We start from the raw sequence: 15406 nt of genomic DNA on the forward strand, positions 1-15406 counted from the left end.
TGAACTGGAGAAACAATCCGGCAGCAAGCTATTAATCTCTAATATACACAGCACTCTGTACCTGCTCTTAAAGCTGCCAGATTTGGGGATTGGCCAGTACTTCATTGCTGCCCGGGGCAGTCTTTGCATTGTCATGGCAATGACAGGTTGTCCAGACATTTCTGATTTGTTACTGAGCTCAGACTGCAGAACTCAAAGTGGTTATATGGTGAACAGAGCTGATATAATGCCTTGAGGGCAGTTTGAGAGAATAAGCAGGTTGCCCTTTCCCTTTTTTTACAGATTTAATCTCCTTCTGTCAACGCCAAGGTTTTTCATAGTACGGCTGTTGTTTTAATATTCACAAAACAACAGTTTTGGGAAATGGAAAAAAAAAAAAGTAATAGAATGTAATGTGCAGCAGGGATTTTTAGAGCTTCTATTCTCCAGATCATTACCATAATGCATTTTGCCATTGACATTGTGTGTTTTATGAAAGGACTGCATAACGTTTCCTGTCTAAAAGCTACTTGTTCTTCTTTCTGTTTGCCTGCTTTCAGGTCTATAGACTACGGCACCACATACACCAAACTGAACCTGATGCCTGGGACGACCATTGTAGTGACCAGTTTCTACATCTGCCCAACCAATAAGAAAAAGGTAGGGGGGTGGATTATTCTTTGAAATGAAATGCGCTGCAGATTCCTTCTGACTTCTGGGTGACATTAGACAAGTGTTTTCTTGGGCTGATAATGAAATGAAATGAAATGGAGTATTGCCCCAAACCATTTGTAATTTTGGAAATAGTGTGGTTAGATTAATTCAATTCAATTCACATGTATATATATATAAAATCACCAAATCACAATATATATTAAGATATGATGTAACTTGAATATTATGTTCTTTTGTATGTGAGGAGCATTATTTTTTTCTGGATTTTACAAGGAGTCATTATAGAGAAGCATGGAGAAAAATGATCTCTCTTGATAATTTCAGCCAGAACTCTGGCTGCAGCATTTTTAGAGGGTTTTAAAGGAGTTATTATGACATCCTATTAATAGTGGATTATAATAGTCCAGTCTAGAAGTAACCCTCAGTAATCTTCAGGTGGAAAAAAGGCAGTTCTAGAGACTTCTTTTATGTATCATGCAAATGAGATATTCTAAGCAAAGTTAACTCAGAGATTACTCACAGTATTACTTGAGGCCAATGTTATGTCATCTATGGTAAGAATATGATTAGACATCATGTCTCTGAGGATTTGAGGACCAAACAAAATTACCTCTGTCTTGTCTAAATTTAGGAGAAGGAAATTGGCCACAGTATACAGTATATTCATACAGGTTATTCCTGCACAGGTGATAACACAATTGCTTTGAAACTACTTTTTCAAAGATTTTAGAGATAATGGTGTATAATTACCTAAATCCCCGAGTCTAGAGTAGGATTTTTGAGTAGAGGATTCACTACAGCAACCTTAAAAACCTGTGGTAAGTAGCCTGTTAGTGAAGATAAATTGATCTGATCTAATATGGACGTGCTCATTGAAGGTAAGAAATCTTTGAGCAGTCTAGTCGGGATGGGGTCTAAGAGACAAGTTGATGGTTTAGATTAATTAATTATTGACACAATTATTAAAAGCAACACACAGACTGCAGTGATTTCTGTTATTAGATAATAACAGAGGAAAGAAGATTAAATAAGAGGTACACGATGTAAGTTGCAATTTCATAGTCAAAATGATAAAAATATTTAGTGCTTGTGAACCTGGTGAATCTGGTGGTGCTTGTGTGCTCTATTCCTGCTCCACATACAACACCCTTTGGCCACATGCACCAATCATAGCCACATTCCAACTATTCAGTCCACTGCCTGCCAGTTTGTGAACTCAGTCAATTTCAAAAAGCAGACTGCAGATAAGTTCAACTGAGAGCCAGGAGGTACACTAGGTGAGATAAGACTGGGCTGCCAACTGTGGCGGCCTGTCTAATTGGCAGACGTTATTACCAAGGTCCAGGGTTCTTCCAATCAATAAAGAGATAGAGGGAGATTAGATGTAGTCACTTTTCTCACTTTCTGCTCCAGTCCACACTCCAAATGTCTGTGCAGGGTCTGCCATCTCATTGTCTTTGCACACACACACACACATAAAAAAAAAGTAGAAGGCCAGACAGTGTGAGAGCATTTAATTGCATGGCAATGGAGTCATCCTAATTTCCCTTAGGGACGAAAAGAAAGGGTGAGATAGCAAGGAATGAGTGAGTAGTAGTGAGAGTGTGTGTTGTGACACACGCTGTACTAGCATGTCTGGTAATATGAGCTGGGGATCAAGCTACAGCTTAAATACACCTCTAGGCCTGGGAGGAGGGAAGTAATAGAAGCCCAGGTTAAGTGCTGCTTGTTGGAATTGGTGTGTTATTGCTATTGTTTAGAGTGATAAGTGAATATGTTGTGCATTGTTGGTACGTAGACATGTTGTACATGGACTTTGTGAGTGGATTCGCTCAGATTCACATGTTTACTTCCTTCTTTTCAGCTTTCAAATTATGAGCGACCAAAGGTGCAAATACAGAAGGACACATATGTGAGCACACATTGATCAATACTGCTAAGCAAATCAAAAACAGCAAACAAGTGTGTCTGTAGGTTCTGTGGAGGGATTACACACAGTGTGAAGGGATCACACAGAAAAGGTGCAAGGCCTCGGGTGATCAATAGGACTTGAAGCAATTAGAAAAAGAGGTTAGTCTTCAGACGGAGACAATGTCACCCTCTCTTTCTCGGTCTCCGTTGCTACATTGAGAGCTCGATTAAAGATCCTCTCAAGACCCCTTTCAGGAGAGGGCTCCTAAGGACCCTTCATATATTTCACCATGGTTGTAAATAAACTTTGAGACTCCAGAGGGATTCGGCACACTTTACCTCAGCAATTTTCTATAATGGTTGTCACCCAAGGCAGTCAACTAAGCAAATGTTTGTCCATTTGTTGCGTGCTGACAGTGTAGCCTAAAAAATGCTAAGATGCTAAGTAATATTAGGGCCATAGGCTTTCTTTCAGCTATCGAAGTAAAGCAAAAGGTTACATGTCCCTCAGGCCTTTTCGAGAAATTTAAACAAATTTAGTTTGAAGACATTAATCTGCCTAATTGAGTTTATACGAAATCATCACTAATACCAACAAACTAAAGTATTCATTATTGGTGACTGAAAATAGCTGACAGCTGAAACATATGGTAAAGCACTGATTTCCATCTGGGGTCATAAGTACTGTACCTCACAAGTACTTTGACAATAACTAAGGGATTGATTGTACCTCTTGCCAATGTGGCAATGTCCAATAACCAGAACTTGTCACTAAAGGAAATGAAACGTCTGCCACTAAGCAAATTAACAGTACCCAGTTTAATCCTGTTCAAAATAATACACTCTAAACAGGCTGGTGTTGATAAAGAATTCTTGTAATGAACTGAGGCAGCTCTCTACATCTGACAAAAAAAAGGTTATGTGTTAGTAATCATGAACGTAAGGCAACATGGGTGTACATACTATAACACATTTGTACTGGCACATTCTCTTTCCCTAGTGTCTTAACGCGTTCTTGACATTTTCTGTTAATAGGACAAATGACAACCTCTGCCTTGTAGCTCAGATCAAATCCATAATCAGCTACTACAAATCTTAACAGCAAATTAAATAAAATGACTCAAACCAGCAACGGGCTCCTCATTTTTCAATCTACCCTACCATTTTTCTTTTAGAAATAGTTTTCTGCTGTGAACTCATATTGTACTCACTAAACAAGACAGTTCATCAACTTCTTGACTATGTACCAATGCATCTGGCAAAGGATTATGAGTAGAAAATAAGTACATAAATATGTTTTTGAAGAATCATCTCAGATACCCAGAGTGTCAGAACCACTTAAAACAATCCAGTCGACTCTGGCGAATTTTTAAGTTCATTCTTAGTCCATTAACAGCTTATTCCTATCTGATCTCCTTTTAGATTCTATGTCTCCTGGTAATTGAGCTTATGTTTTAAGAAATACACTCAGACAACACCTACATGTATTTTTCCACCTCCTGATGACTGCAACACCACTATTCTGTGGCTAATACAACTGCTCCAACTGTCTCAACAATTCTCAGGCAGCGGGGCGTCATCAGAGGGCATCGAGCCTATGTCCTTAATAATGTCTTCAGCTGCTAGTTAGCATAGCATGTCCTCAGGGAACAGTGCTGATCATTTTCTGTCTAATTGCAAAGCTAAAGAATATAAAGTTAAATTTGGGAAATTTCACAGTTTTCACTTAATAAGCAAACACAGCAATGGCAAGACCTGAAAGGTACTGGCACAGAGATACATCAACCACAGGCAAGTTGAATAAAATACAGTGCAGGGGTTAGAAGTAGAGATAAGGGCTTAACAGACTGGTTTAGAGCATTTGCCTTCAATTTCCTGAGTCTGTGCCCTTATGTAAACACTAGAAATATTTTTCAGCCTTTGAAGTTTTAAGAAAAAGACAAAATTTATAAAATAGCAACTGAGTGGATAGATACTCTTTTGGTTTGCCCCTTTCAGAAATTGATTTAACATTCAGAAATCGATTTATGGATTCAGTTTAATTGGAGTAGAAAGTCAGCCTATATAACAAGAACCTGTTCATTACATTTTATGTTTATAAGGTACATTTACTGTATGCAACTTAACTGAACCTACACATAAACGCTAAAGAGGAACAGTTTCTCAGACTGTGGCAAAAACAAAAGTCCTGAAAATGCCTTCACTGAAAATGCATCACCTACTGAGATTGAAAAGAAGAAGGCCAGAAAAGAACAAAGACTAAAAGCACAAAATGAGGAAAAGAGAAAGACAGTCACACAGAGTAAACACAGACATGAGTAAAAAGGTTTCAAAAAGAAGAACAATGGGAAAAAGAGTAATAGACTGAATGATATCACAGATTTACTATCAGCACTTCAGTGATTGGCAGTTCAAAGAGCTTCAGAGAAAAAGACAAGGTATTCAGATGTGGTTATATTATGAGATCTCTGTTTTGAGGAACAATTTTTGTAATTTAAGATAGACCATACTATTCTTTCCTGTGATTGGCAGTGACAGAGCTGTCTGCTTGTCTGTCTCTGATCTTTTTCTGACTGTTAAGTGTCCCCCCTGCTTTCCATAAGAAAAAATACCAAAATGGTAACTGGATAATTTTCTCTGAAGCAAATTTGCCTTTTTTGTCCAGTGTTATCACTGAGGAATGGGCCTTGAAAGTAATTACGAACAAAATGATAGTAAAAGCTGTTCAACCGTAATAGAAGCCACTCTGCTAATGGAAAATGCCCAAGCAGACAAGGATAAAAGAATACATTCTACCTGTGTTTAAGTTTTATGTGTGATCATGAGAAAAAAAAAAAAACATACACATTTTCTGCTGATCTGCATGCACAACAGTACCTCAAACTTCTAACCTCATATTAAAACTTTAGGCCCTTGTTATAGAGTCACCCTGAACTAATCCTGAATCAATTCAGTCTAGGTTAAACTGAAAGAAATCCTGTTCTAAGTTTTGCATCAACTGGTTAACAAATAGTTTAGATCAGGAAATAATTTGCTGAAGTATATATCAAAGTAAATTTTCATATTTTAAAGGCTACCTTAGCCACTAATAGCATAACATGTAATTCTGGTGGTAGCACATTATTTAATAGCCATCGTGTGTCTTTATGAGCTTATTCATAGGCAAAGTAATTAATTATAATGTGCAGTCATCCACCAGTCCTTTGTGCACAGAGCTATACCTGTAGGCATAAAATTACTATTACTATAAACTATATTAGCCACAAAACTAGAGGTTAACTTAAGGTTCCACAGAAAAAAAGATCTTGACCTGGCTTTAATTAAAGTAACAATTTCAAACAAACCAACATTGACTGCTAGCTTGAAAGGGGAAACAAAGAAATATCACTTGTGGACTGCCAATCTCATTTCCAGCATATTTACTACATCAACTAGATGTCACCAAATTACCACACATATTTATAACTATATATATATATATATATATGGGTGCCCTACTGAACCACAACTATGGATGTGATAGCAACTGATGCCCAGGAAATAACATGATAGTCAATTAAGCTTTGGTTGTTTGTTGCATTGTGGCTAATGTAGGTATTGTAGGTGACGTAGGTGCCAGAATGTTTAAAATAGAAATGTTAAAAAATATCTCAGTAGCTCAGTCCAGTGCCAGCACAGCTTCTTCAAGTGACCTTTCAGTACAGATAGACAAAAAAAGAAACAAACAAAAAAAAACATGCAATCCATGACTTTAAGCTACGCTATTTAAAACATGAGTATTAGAATTAATTGACATTGTCCTATTGTTTCCTCGTCTTCCTTCTTTTTTCTATACTAGCAGTCATATCACTCTGTATGTACTCTAGAAAAGCAGTCTTTCCTTCATCCTTTGCCTAGACACTGATCTGGGACCTGCTGACAGGCTGATAAAAAGACTGGAGTGCCTGTTGCAAGAGTTAGAGAAGAGTCAGAGAAGAGTTGGACCACAGCATAAAGTGTTTTGCTGGAGGGGGCTTTGAGTTCCACTGTGGAGGTTGAGTCTACCCACACAGTCATATGAACAGCCTTGTTCTTCTGAGTCTACATGCTTTGATTGAACTGTATCTCAAAGACAGGTGCTGGGGCATGACTCTGTGACTAAACTGATTTTGAGTCAGACACAGCAAAATTTAGTTTATCATGAGACACAGAGAATAGTGGATTTTACAAGAGTGCTCACTGGCCAGTTCATGCAGCTTTGGTCAGAGTGCAAGCAAACTTAAATATATACATGATCAATGCAAGGCAGCAGGCACCAGGTCATGGCAGAGTTAGGTTTTTCTTATATTATGACACACCAGTCTGTTCAGTCTGTCTCCTTCACAGCTTATCAGTGCTCGCTGTATCATCAGCTCGCTGTGTGTGTGTGTCTGAGAATAAAGAATAACACAACAGTAGACAATGGGTTCGTCTTGCTCGCTGAGTGGAATGAAGAGGCATTAGCCATAGAGTCAAACCTATGATAAAATGAAAAAAAAACAACAAATAAAAATAAGACAAGAAACCTGGATCAGTTAAACCTGCACAGAATTTGAGTTTCTTCATTTTATTATTATCCACACTGAACTAACATTGAACAAATATTGACATTCTTTTGTGTAAGTGAATATTACTCACTCATGTTTTAGCCTCTACCAACAAACATATAAATGCAAAGTCACTTACACCAGTAGAGCTCTCACAAATGTATAGATCTGTGGGTGTGTTGTGTTTAGAGGGTAATTTAGGGGGTAATAGGTCTATTTAGTTTATAATTTCTCACTGTTTTGGTTTCTGTTCTGTGTCCCCTGCCCCTCCCCTTTGTGTTGGGAAGCATATATGTAACCTATTGCTGAACACAAGTGCATGCTGCAGCCAGACGTTGGTTGTTGCCATAAAGCCAAAACAATAAGCTGAAAGATGCTAAAAATCTCTGTAGAGTGGAGAGAAACTGTTAAATTTGGTTAAATTGCTATGATGAGACATTGCTTTCTGACTCACCATTAACAGTCATAATTTAATTACTAATTCCACGCCTCTAGGTAAATTACATTCATGTTGCCCTTTGCACCTTCTAATGTGTGCTCAGTGTTCGATGGCTCTTTGGAAGTCACTGGGTTAATATTTATACTAGGATGGGGAAAAACACTGTCTTTTGCATTTGCAACAATGCCTGCCAGCAGGTTAACTTGTGCTGCTGTCTATTTACACTGAGATATTTATCTTGACAATTAATGATCAAGGTCTCCAAGCTTGACTGTTGCATTGCCTTCTTCTGACTCTGCTCTGTCTATGACACAGCATATTCCTTTCACAGTGCCACTGCTACACGTCCCTGCAGTGCGTGATAAATCACATTGCCACAGTTTATTCAGATTATAGCATAACACTGGCTGTGATCATCTTTGACCTAGCATTGATCGTGGCTATTGACCCATACGCTCGATCCAGCTGGTCTTTTGTGTTTGTCCTCCTGCACCGCGATGGAGGCCCACAGGGATCAGCGCTGCTGCTCTCAGCCCTTCACATGTCGGGCCTAAATGGATTGCCTGACCTCGATCCACCAATTCTGATCAATAGGCAGCGAACCAGAGCCATTGACTCATACTGCTATCTGCTGGCTCACCCTGGAGGGAGACCAGGCTCTGAATTATCTGTCATGCAGCTTTTGCAGGGATGTAAATGCTGCCCTTTGCTTGTCTTTTTAGAGCTGTATGTGTTTGCTACAGTCTAGAGTTTAATGGACCTTGGTTAATATTTCAATGCAGCTCAAGTAGACCGAAGAGAATATAAGAGCAGAGAAGATAAAAGTGGCATAGAGGAGTGGCATATGAAATCAGTGTTTTTCAGTACTCTTTCACAATTTTTGAATTTCTGAATTAATTTGTCAGTAAAGATAATTTGAATGAGCATTTAATGCCATGTAGAGGCAGCCACTGCCAAGGAAATGACATATCAGCTTTGACGTAGCACTTCAACTGGCCTAGTTGTTTTAACATGGTGTCTAAAAATAACTATGACTGTTACTAATCCCTTTATAATGTCCCTTACTGATTAAAGTAAGCCTGATTTAGCTGCACAGGATTCAATTTTTGACATTTCCCAGTAGGTAAACTACGTTTACACTGACAACACAAGACGATATTGGATTTTTAATATAAACACGATATACTGGTGGACCATTTATAGATCTACCAACAATAGCAGTGTGGGAAGATGTAGTGCTGTACACAAAAACAGTGTGACAGGCTGCATATCAAGCTATAACAAAAGAGTTTTCTCTTATTCCACCCAGCATCCATCCTTTTATTTCTATATCCCTCCATCTCATTAACTGTGAAACAGCCATCTACCCTGTCTAAATCTATCTAAATTGTGCCTCCTAATGCACCATCCATCATTTATTCATTATCAATGGGTAGTCCCAGTCATTCCCACTTCTGCCAACTCACCCTTTGTCTTTTCTCTTCTTCTGTTTGTTTTTTCCACCTCCACTGTCCATCAAATTTCCTTTAGATGCCTCATTCTTGTTCTTTTTGTTAGCTGTCTGCCTTGTTGCTAGTGTTTTTTTTTTCTCTCCCATATCTACTTCATCCTGTCCTTGCCTTTGAGTCCACTGCACAGAGGGACACAGAGGGACACATGATGTATTAACACACAGCACCCAATTAAAACAAAGTACCCAATTCTCTCATATGAAAGTTGTGCAGTGGCGCACAGTTTAAAAGAAATAAATCCTCATTCTTCTTCTTCATTTCAGCCATTAAATGTTCCAAATGTTCTACAGATTTCCATTTTTATCAATAAAGACTTTCTACAACAGGCTGAACATACACTGTAAAATTGCACTTGTTAAAACTTCTAACTAAATGTTATTTTGAATAAGTATTGTCTGCTGTGTAAACTAATGTCTTTAATTTGGTTGATTTAGATTTATTAGTTCAAATTCACTTCAAATTAGATAGTTGTTCTGACTTTAAAACCTAGCTTAATTTGAACAATCTCTTGTACAAACATTAATCAGTTTGATGTAATATTATTTATACTCCCAGTTTGGGTAACTTTCACAATGTCTAAAGTTTTCTCACTTACTTTAAAGAAGTAAGTCTTCAAACTGAGTAAAGCAACCATATTACTACATCTAACATAATGTACTGACTTCTGCTTGAGCCAAAATGTACAAAAGAAAGAGTACATGGAAATCTTTTCAAGCTGCACAAAGTAGACACAACACCCACCTCTATCATGATCCTATGATCCAGGTTGTTTTTTCATGGCAGATGAAATATCCTTTCATTTTATCATAGGTTTTCCTCTATGGCTAATCCCTCATCATTCCACTCAGTGAGCAAGATGAGCCCTTTGTCTACTGTTTGAATAAGAATTCACAGCATGTTGTAAACATGTCCTGTTGAAGACCATTGAAACACTATTCTAGTATTTGTTACATCAAAATCTGTTGTCGCTTTTATTTGGAATGAGTTGATTACTTTGAACATACCATCACTACCTTTAAAATCCCTTTTGCTGACCTTCCAGAGTTATGAATGTATGAATGAATGTCCATCAAGTCTGGTCACAACATGTCCAACTCCATCAAGCTACAGATCTGTCAAAGGTTATTTTAACTGCTTTTAATAAAATGTTATTTCTATTATGTACACACATTTTACAGTTAGAAAATGAGATACCTTAATAAAGAAAAATATTTATTTTGTCTAGAATCCACAAGACAGATTCGTGAGTTTGAATTCCTTCTTAGTAACTACAAAGATAACTGCATGTCTAAAATAATTGCGGCTAGTTTTAATTTTCTTTTTTCCAAATTGTGTGGATTTTTTTTTTTTATAACATTCAATTTTTCAACAAAAAACACGAAGGACCACTGCACATTATCTATCTTTGGCTGTATTTTAGTACCGAGTTTGGTTCTTGGGCGTTAGTTCCTAAAACTATTTGGTTAAACAATTCTCTTATGTCTTATATCTTACTCTTTGCCATTCCAGCTATATTTATTTTTACTTTGTTTTATCATCTTATTTTTTTCTTAATCTGATGCTTTCTTTACACTACTACCATTAAATCTGTCTCTCTCTCAGTCATGTGGTGATTTCTATCCTTCACAAATACAATCATAATACCACAATGCTATTTATATTGCAGTTGCCCTCCTCCCTCTTTGATCTCTTTCTCTCCTTTGTTTACCTTGCTTTTTCTTTCCTCCTAATCATTCTACCCCTCGTTCCCTTTCTTCCTTTCTAACTACAGATCACAATCAAGATTGATTGACCATGAGTGATAGGTGTGCTTGTTTGTTTATGTGTGTGTAAAGAATGAGAATAGACATTATGTACAGTGACAAGAAAAAATATGTGAACCTTTTGGATTTTCATGGTTTTCTGCATTAATTTGTCATAAAATGTGATCTGATCTTCATTTAAGTCAAGATTATTAACAAATATAATGTGTCTAAAATAATGACATCAAAAAAACTTTTTTTTTTTATCCTTTATGTGTTTTTTTGAGAACAACCTCATAAAAACCTCATAGTTCTGGTAGAAAAACTATGTCAAGCCTTGGAATAATGACCTTCAAAATCAATCAGACATATTTTAAGTTTGCCATATCTCACCAAAAAAAGCTTGCACAGGATCTATGATCAAGAATTGGTAATTTACATTATGCTGGAAAGGGTTCCAAAGTGATGTCAAAGACTATAGAAACTCACCAGTCTACAGTTAGGTAGACAATCTACAAATGGAGACACTTTGGGACTGTGGCTACTCTACTAAGAAGTGGCCTCATTAATGAGGTAAAGAAACAACCCAGAGCCAAAGATTTAAAGGCATCATAGGAACTGGCTAAGCACATTATATTTGTTAATTAATTAATGCTCTTAGATGAAGATCAGACATTTTTATGACAAAATAATACAGAAAACCAAGAAATTCCAAAAGGTTCACATACTTTTTTCTTGCCTCTGTTTATCTCACCACAACCACCCTCCCAGTCCTAAATGAGGATTATTCTCTGCACTTCAGCTCCAACCACACCAGATAGGGAACATGCAGAATAAGTCCATACACTTCAAAGGAAAATGTAAATGTAGAGGTAATGTGCACAAATACAGCTGCGGCTAATTTTAATCCCCTGTCACCAAGCAGATACATTATTCATTAACTACATTATTCACATTTATGTTGGGATTTACAGTATATGTTTCATAGTGAAGCTGCTACACAGTATTTTTTTAGCAGTAGTACATACATACATACAACGTTCTACATACAAACTACAGGTTTGTAAATAAATAGTAATAAATAGTAATGCATGTGACGTTAGACTCATTTTGTTGCAATCTTGCATTCACGTTAAGGATCCAACAAGTGCTAGTCCTCTAACTTCAAGTGCAAGAAAGCTTTTTATTCTGCAAAGGAGGGATTAAAATAAACAACCTCTTATGATGCAACTCATTGTGATGCAACAAACACAAACATGAGCACTGGCTCTTTATTATATCATTTTATATATCATTTTGTGGTGCAACCTCTGGTTGAAGAAGGTCTTTTGCAATACAACAATCAAAAAATACTTTATGACAAGCAAACGTAAAGGAAATGTGCAAATTATTCATAACAGCCCCATCCAGACTTAAATGTATCATATATGCTATATTAATTGGATTATTACTGATTTGTTGACATGTAAAGTAAACTTAAGCAACACTTAACATTAGTAACATTAAGACTAATATGCCATTGTGTTTCTATAACTATATAATTTATGGGTTTATCCTATGTTTTGCATATAAAGACTTACTTCTCTGGTCAATCAGGATGTTTGCATCTCTCCACATTTTTCTAGATATTTGTTTTGTAATATTAGATATTTTAATAATTTCATGCTGTACTTTATAATTTCAAATTTAACTTAATTCAAATTTTGTTATTTGTTATGTTATTGACATAGTTAATTAGTACCTTTAGGTGTGCACTAATGTATGTTACGTATTCTCTTGATTAAACCATATTCAGCATATAATAGAGAACATAATTATATACATTATATTTCTGTATGATTCCAACGTTATTATTACCTTTAATTTATTATCCTGACCATGTTCCATACATCAGACTCATATTTTGCCACATCTGCCTGTAGAATTTTAAGACTTTTTCTCTCATAGCTGTTCTGAACCTCCTATTTGCTTTACTATTGTCTCGTCTCTAAGAGCACAGGGTGGGGGTAAGTGGGAGGCAGAAGTGGAGCTGCTACAGTGTCAATATAGAAAATGAACCACTAGGCTGCTCTCTGCGATTAAAAAAAAGACCAAAGTGCAGCTCCACATTCTGTCTTTAGTGTCTTCTCTGGTGTTTTGACCAGTGTTCTTTTCTTTTCAACCATGTAAATGGTGTCATAGATGTTAGGAAGAGACCTAATATAGTATAAATTAATCAGGAAAAAACAACAACTATAGATAGCTGTACACTTTAAATGTGTTTAAAGCTCCTCTCTTCTCACATTTACCTAGGATTCCCTCTTTGCAGCTTACATAGGAATGAGTAAGAGTAGAGACACACCAAGTTGATAGTAAAAAAACTACTATGAGCTAAAGAAAGAACAGAGCTCCATACCAGCAGGTGGCAGTAGTCAGTATTTGTAATTCAGAAAGACAACTTGGAAGACCTCAGATTGATACGCAGTATAAATACCACTGGCTTAGTGTTCTGCAGATGCAAGAATATGAGCGAGGGGAATGAGGAGACATTTTAAGTTTCTTGACGGGCAATGACTTAATTTTTAATTACACTAAACGTTTCTGTGAATGACTGGAACTGCAACTCTTCGGCACTGTGAATGAATATGCTTATGCACCTGAAAGGTGAGAGTCATACTAACAAAGCTTTATGGCCAAGTGCAAATGCAGTAATCACCATTACAGCTTGTAAAATGTGTTCTGTAGAGAAGTGCTGATATGGACACAGGGCATATTCTCCAAAAGAGTAGCTAGCCGAAGATAAAGGGATAGTTCTGTTCAGATTACTGATTTACTAGTTGGTATCACTACATCAATGTCACCACCAGTGACAATCTTACACTATGTTACAGAAAATAGTAAACGAAGCCCCCGATTGAAGGGATAGTTCGTGTCATCATTTGTTTATAGTAGAACGCCCATCATATGAGTGGACTATTATATTGACTGGGCAATATCAACGTTTAATTAAACAGCTTATTATATTTGATCTACCGTGTAAGATGAAGATATTGTATCACAGAGGTGCTATATTATAGGGTTAGGGTTGGCAAAGATATCTCACACTGGGAATGTTACAAAATATTCTCTCAAACATTATCTCTACTGTTTTTGTCTTGCTCCCGTTCTCACATACATCCTGTATATGCACACATACACTGTCGAACACACAGTGTCATTCAAATGTCTCTTCTCTGCACCCTTTTACCATCCCCTAGCTTCTCTTTCTCAATTTTTCACTTATCTTATGCCAATTCCATGGAAAGAGAGGGTGGGAAAAAGAAAATTAGGATAAGGCAAAGAGAGACACAAAAAGGGGAGAAAGAAGTGATGAAAGCCAAGATCTAAAACTGAAAAAATTGATCTTTTTCTTCTTCTTTTGACTGTGAGCAGCACTGAATATAAATTGATAAATTTGCCAGGCCGTACATGCTGTGACACCCATGGCAAGTCGAGAGTAAGCTATGGCTCCTGGCATAGATACAGAACAGATAGACACAATCTTAAAAGAAACAGTGTCAGTGCTGGGATTACATCTACTCTACTTTTATATTGACTTTTACAGCAATAATCCATGGGTTCCTCATTCTTTCATGTCAAATTAGCAGACAAGTGGCTCCATATACCCTAAATGAAAATATGAAAATTCAGCTACTTAATGGACATAGTAGCTTTTCACATTCTAACTCGAATACAATCTTACCAGAATAAAAGGACATCCGTTAAATAGCTTCAATGAATCTTTAATCTCTGTAGTTGTTACTCTACGATTCTTTGTCACCTCAGTGAGTGTTTTTGCCTTTAGCTTGATCTTGGCTTAGTGTCCACTTCTATGAAGAGTAACCACAGCATCAAATCATCTCCAGTTAAAGAAAGTTTGTCTAACTTTGGACTGATGAATATCTAAACTCCTTGAGGTTACTCTGCAACCCTTTCCAGTTACATGCAAGTTTCAGTCAACAAGTTTTGAGGTTTACTGAGATCTCATTTTTTGGCTCACATCAGCTGATGCTGCTTGTGAATGGCATACTGAAACTGTTCGAGTATTAATATAGAGCTCTAAATAACACCTCCATTCCTGTTTCAGTGACTGGACTCCAGGTTTATACCTGGCTTAAGTTAATGTTTATGTTTATTTGTATAGCGCCAATTCCCAACAGAAGTAATCTCAATGCACTTTACAGTGTAAGGTTTAAGACCTTAGAAAGTATAATTGTATAAATAATTTTATAGAAAACTTAACAATCCCATTTGAGCAAGCTTTAGGCAACAGTGGAGAGGAAAAACTCCCTTTATAGGAAGAAACCTCCAGCAGAACCAGGCTGACATTATAAATCAATCTTGGCCAATAAAAGTTGGCAACTTTGACAAAAACATGTCAGAAAAATACCTCATTAATGTCAAAGTAAAAACAGGTTTCTACAAAGTAATGCCAATTAAATAAAAATATGTAAGGAGAAATCATTGTTGGCATTAATATTCACCCCTTTGAAATGACTGCCCTAAATTCTAATCCTAATCATAAATTACAATAAATCATACCTGAAGGGTTGTATGATGCCACAT

At 36.7% G+C, this 15406-nt stretch overlaps 1 protein-coding gene across 7 annotated transcripts in view; it reads left to right on the plus strand.

Annotated features, from left to right (window-relative positions):
• sorcs2 (sortilin-related VPS10 domain containing receptor 2) overlaps nucleotides 1–15406 on the plus strand; it is a 255410-nt gene that overhangs the window by 113251 nt on the left and 126753 nt on the right. For all 7 annotated transcript variants that reach the window (XM_026353187.1, XM_026353188.1, XM_026353190.1 and 4 more), the window contains exon 3: nucleotides 540–639. In XM_026353187.1, coding sequence (XP_026208972.1) covers nucleotides 540–639 — 100 coding nt within the window. The remainder of the gene's footprint in view (nucleotides 1–539; nucleotides 640–15406) is intronic.

Source organism: Anabas testudineus, chromosome 18 (genome assembly GCF_900324465.2).
Source record: "Anabas testudineus chromosome 18, fAnaTes1.2, whole genome shotgun sequence".
NCBI lineage: Eukaryota > Metazoa > Chordata > Actinopteri > Anabantiformes > Anabantidae > Anabas > Anabas testudineus.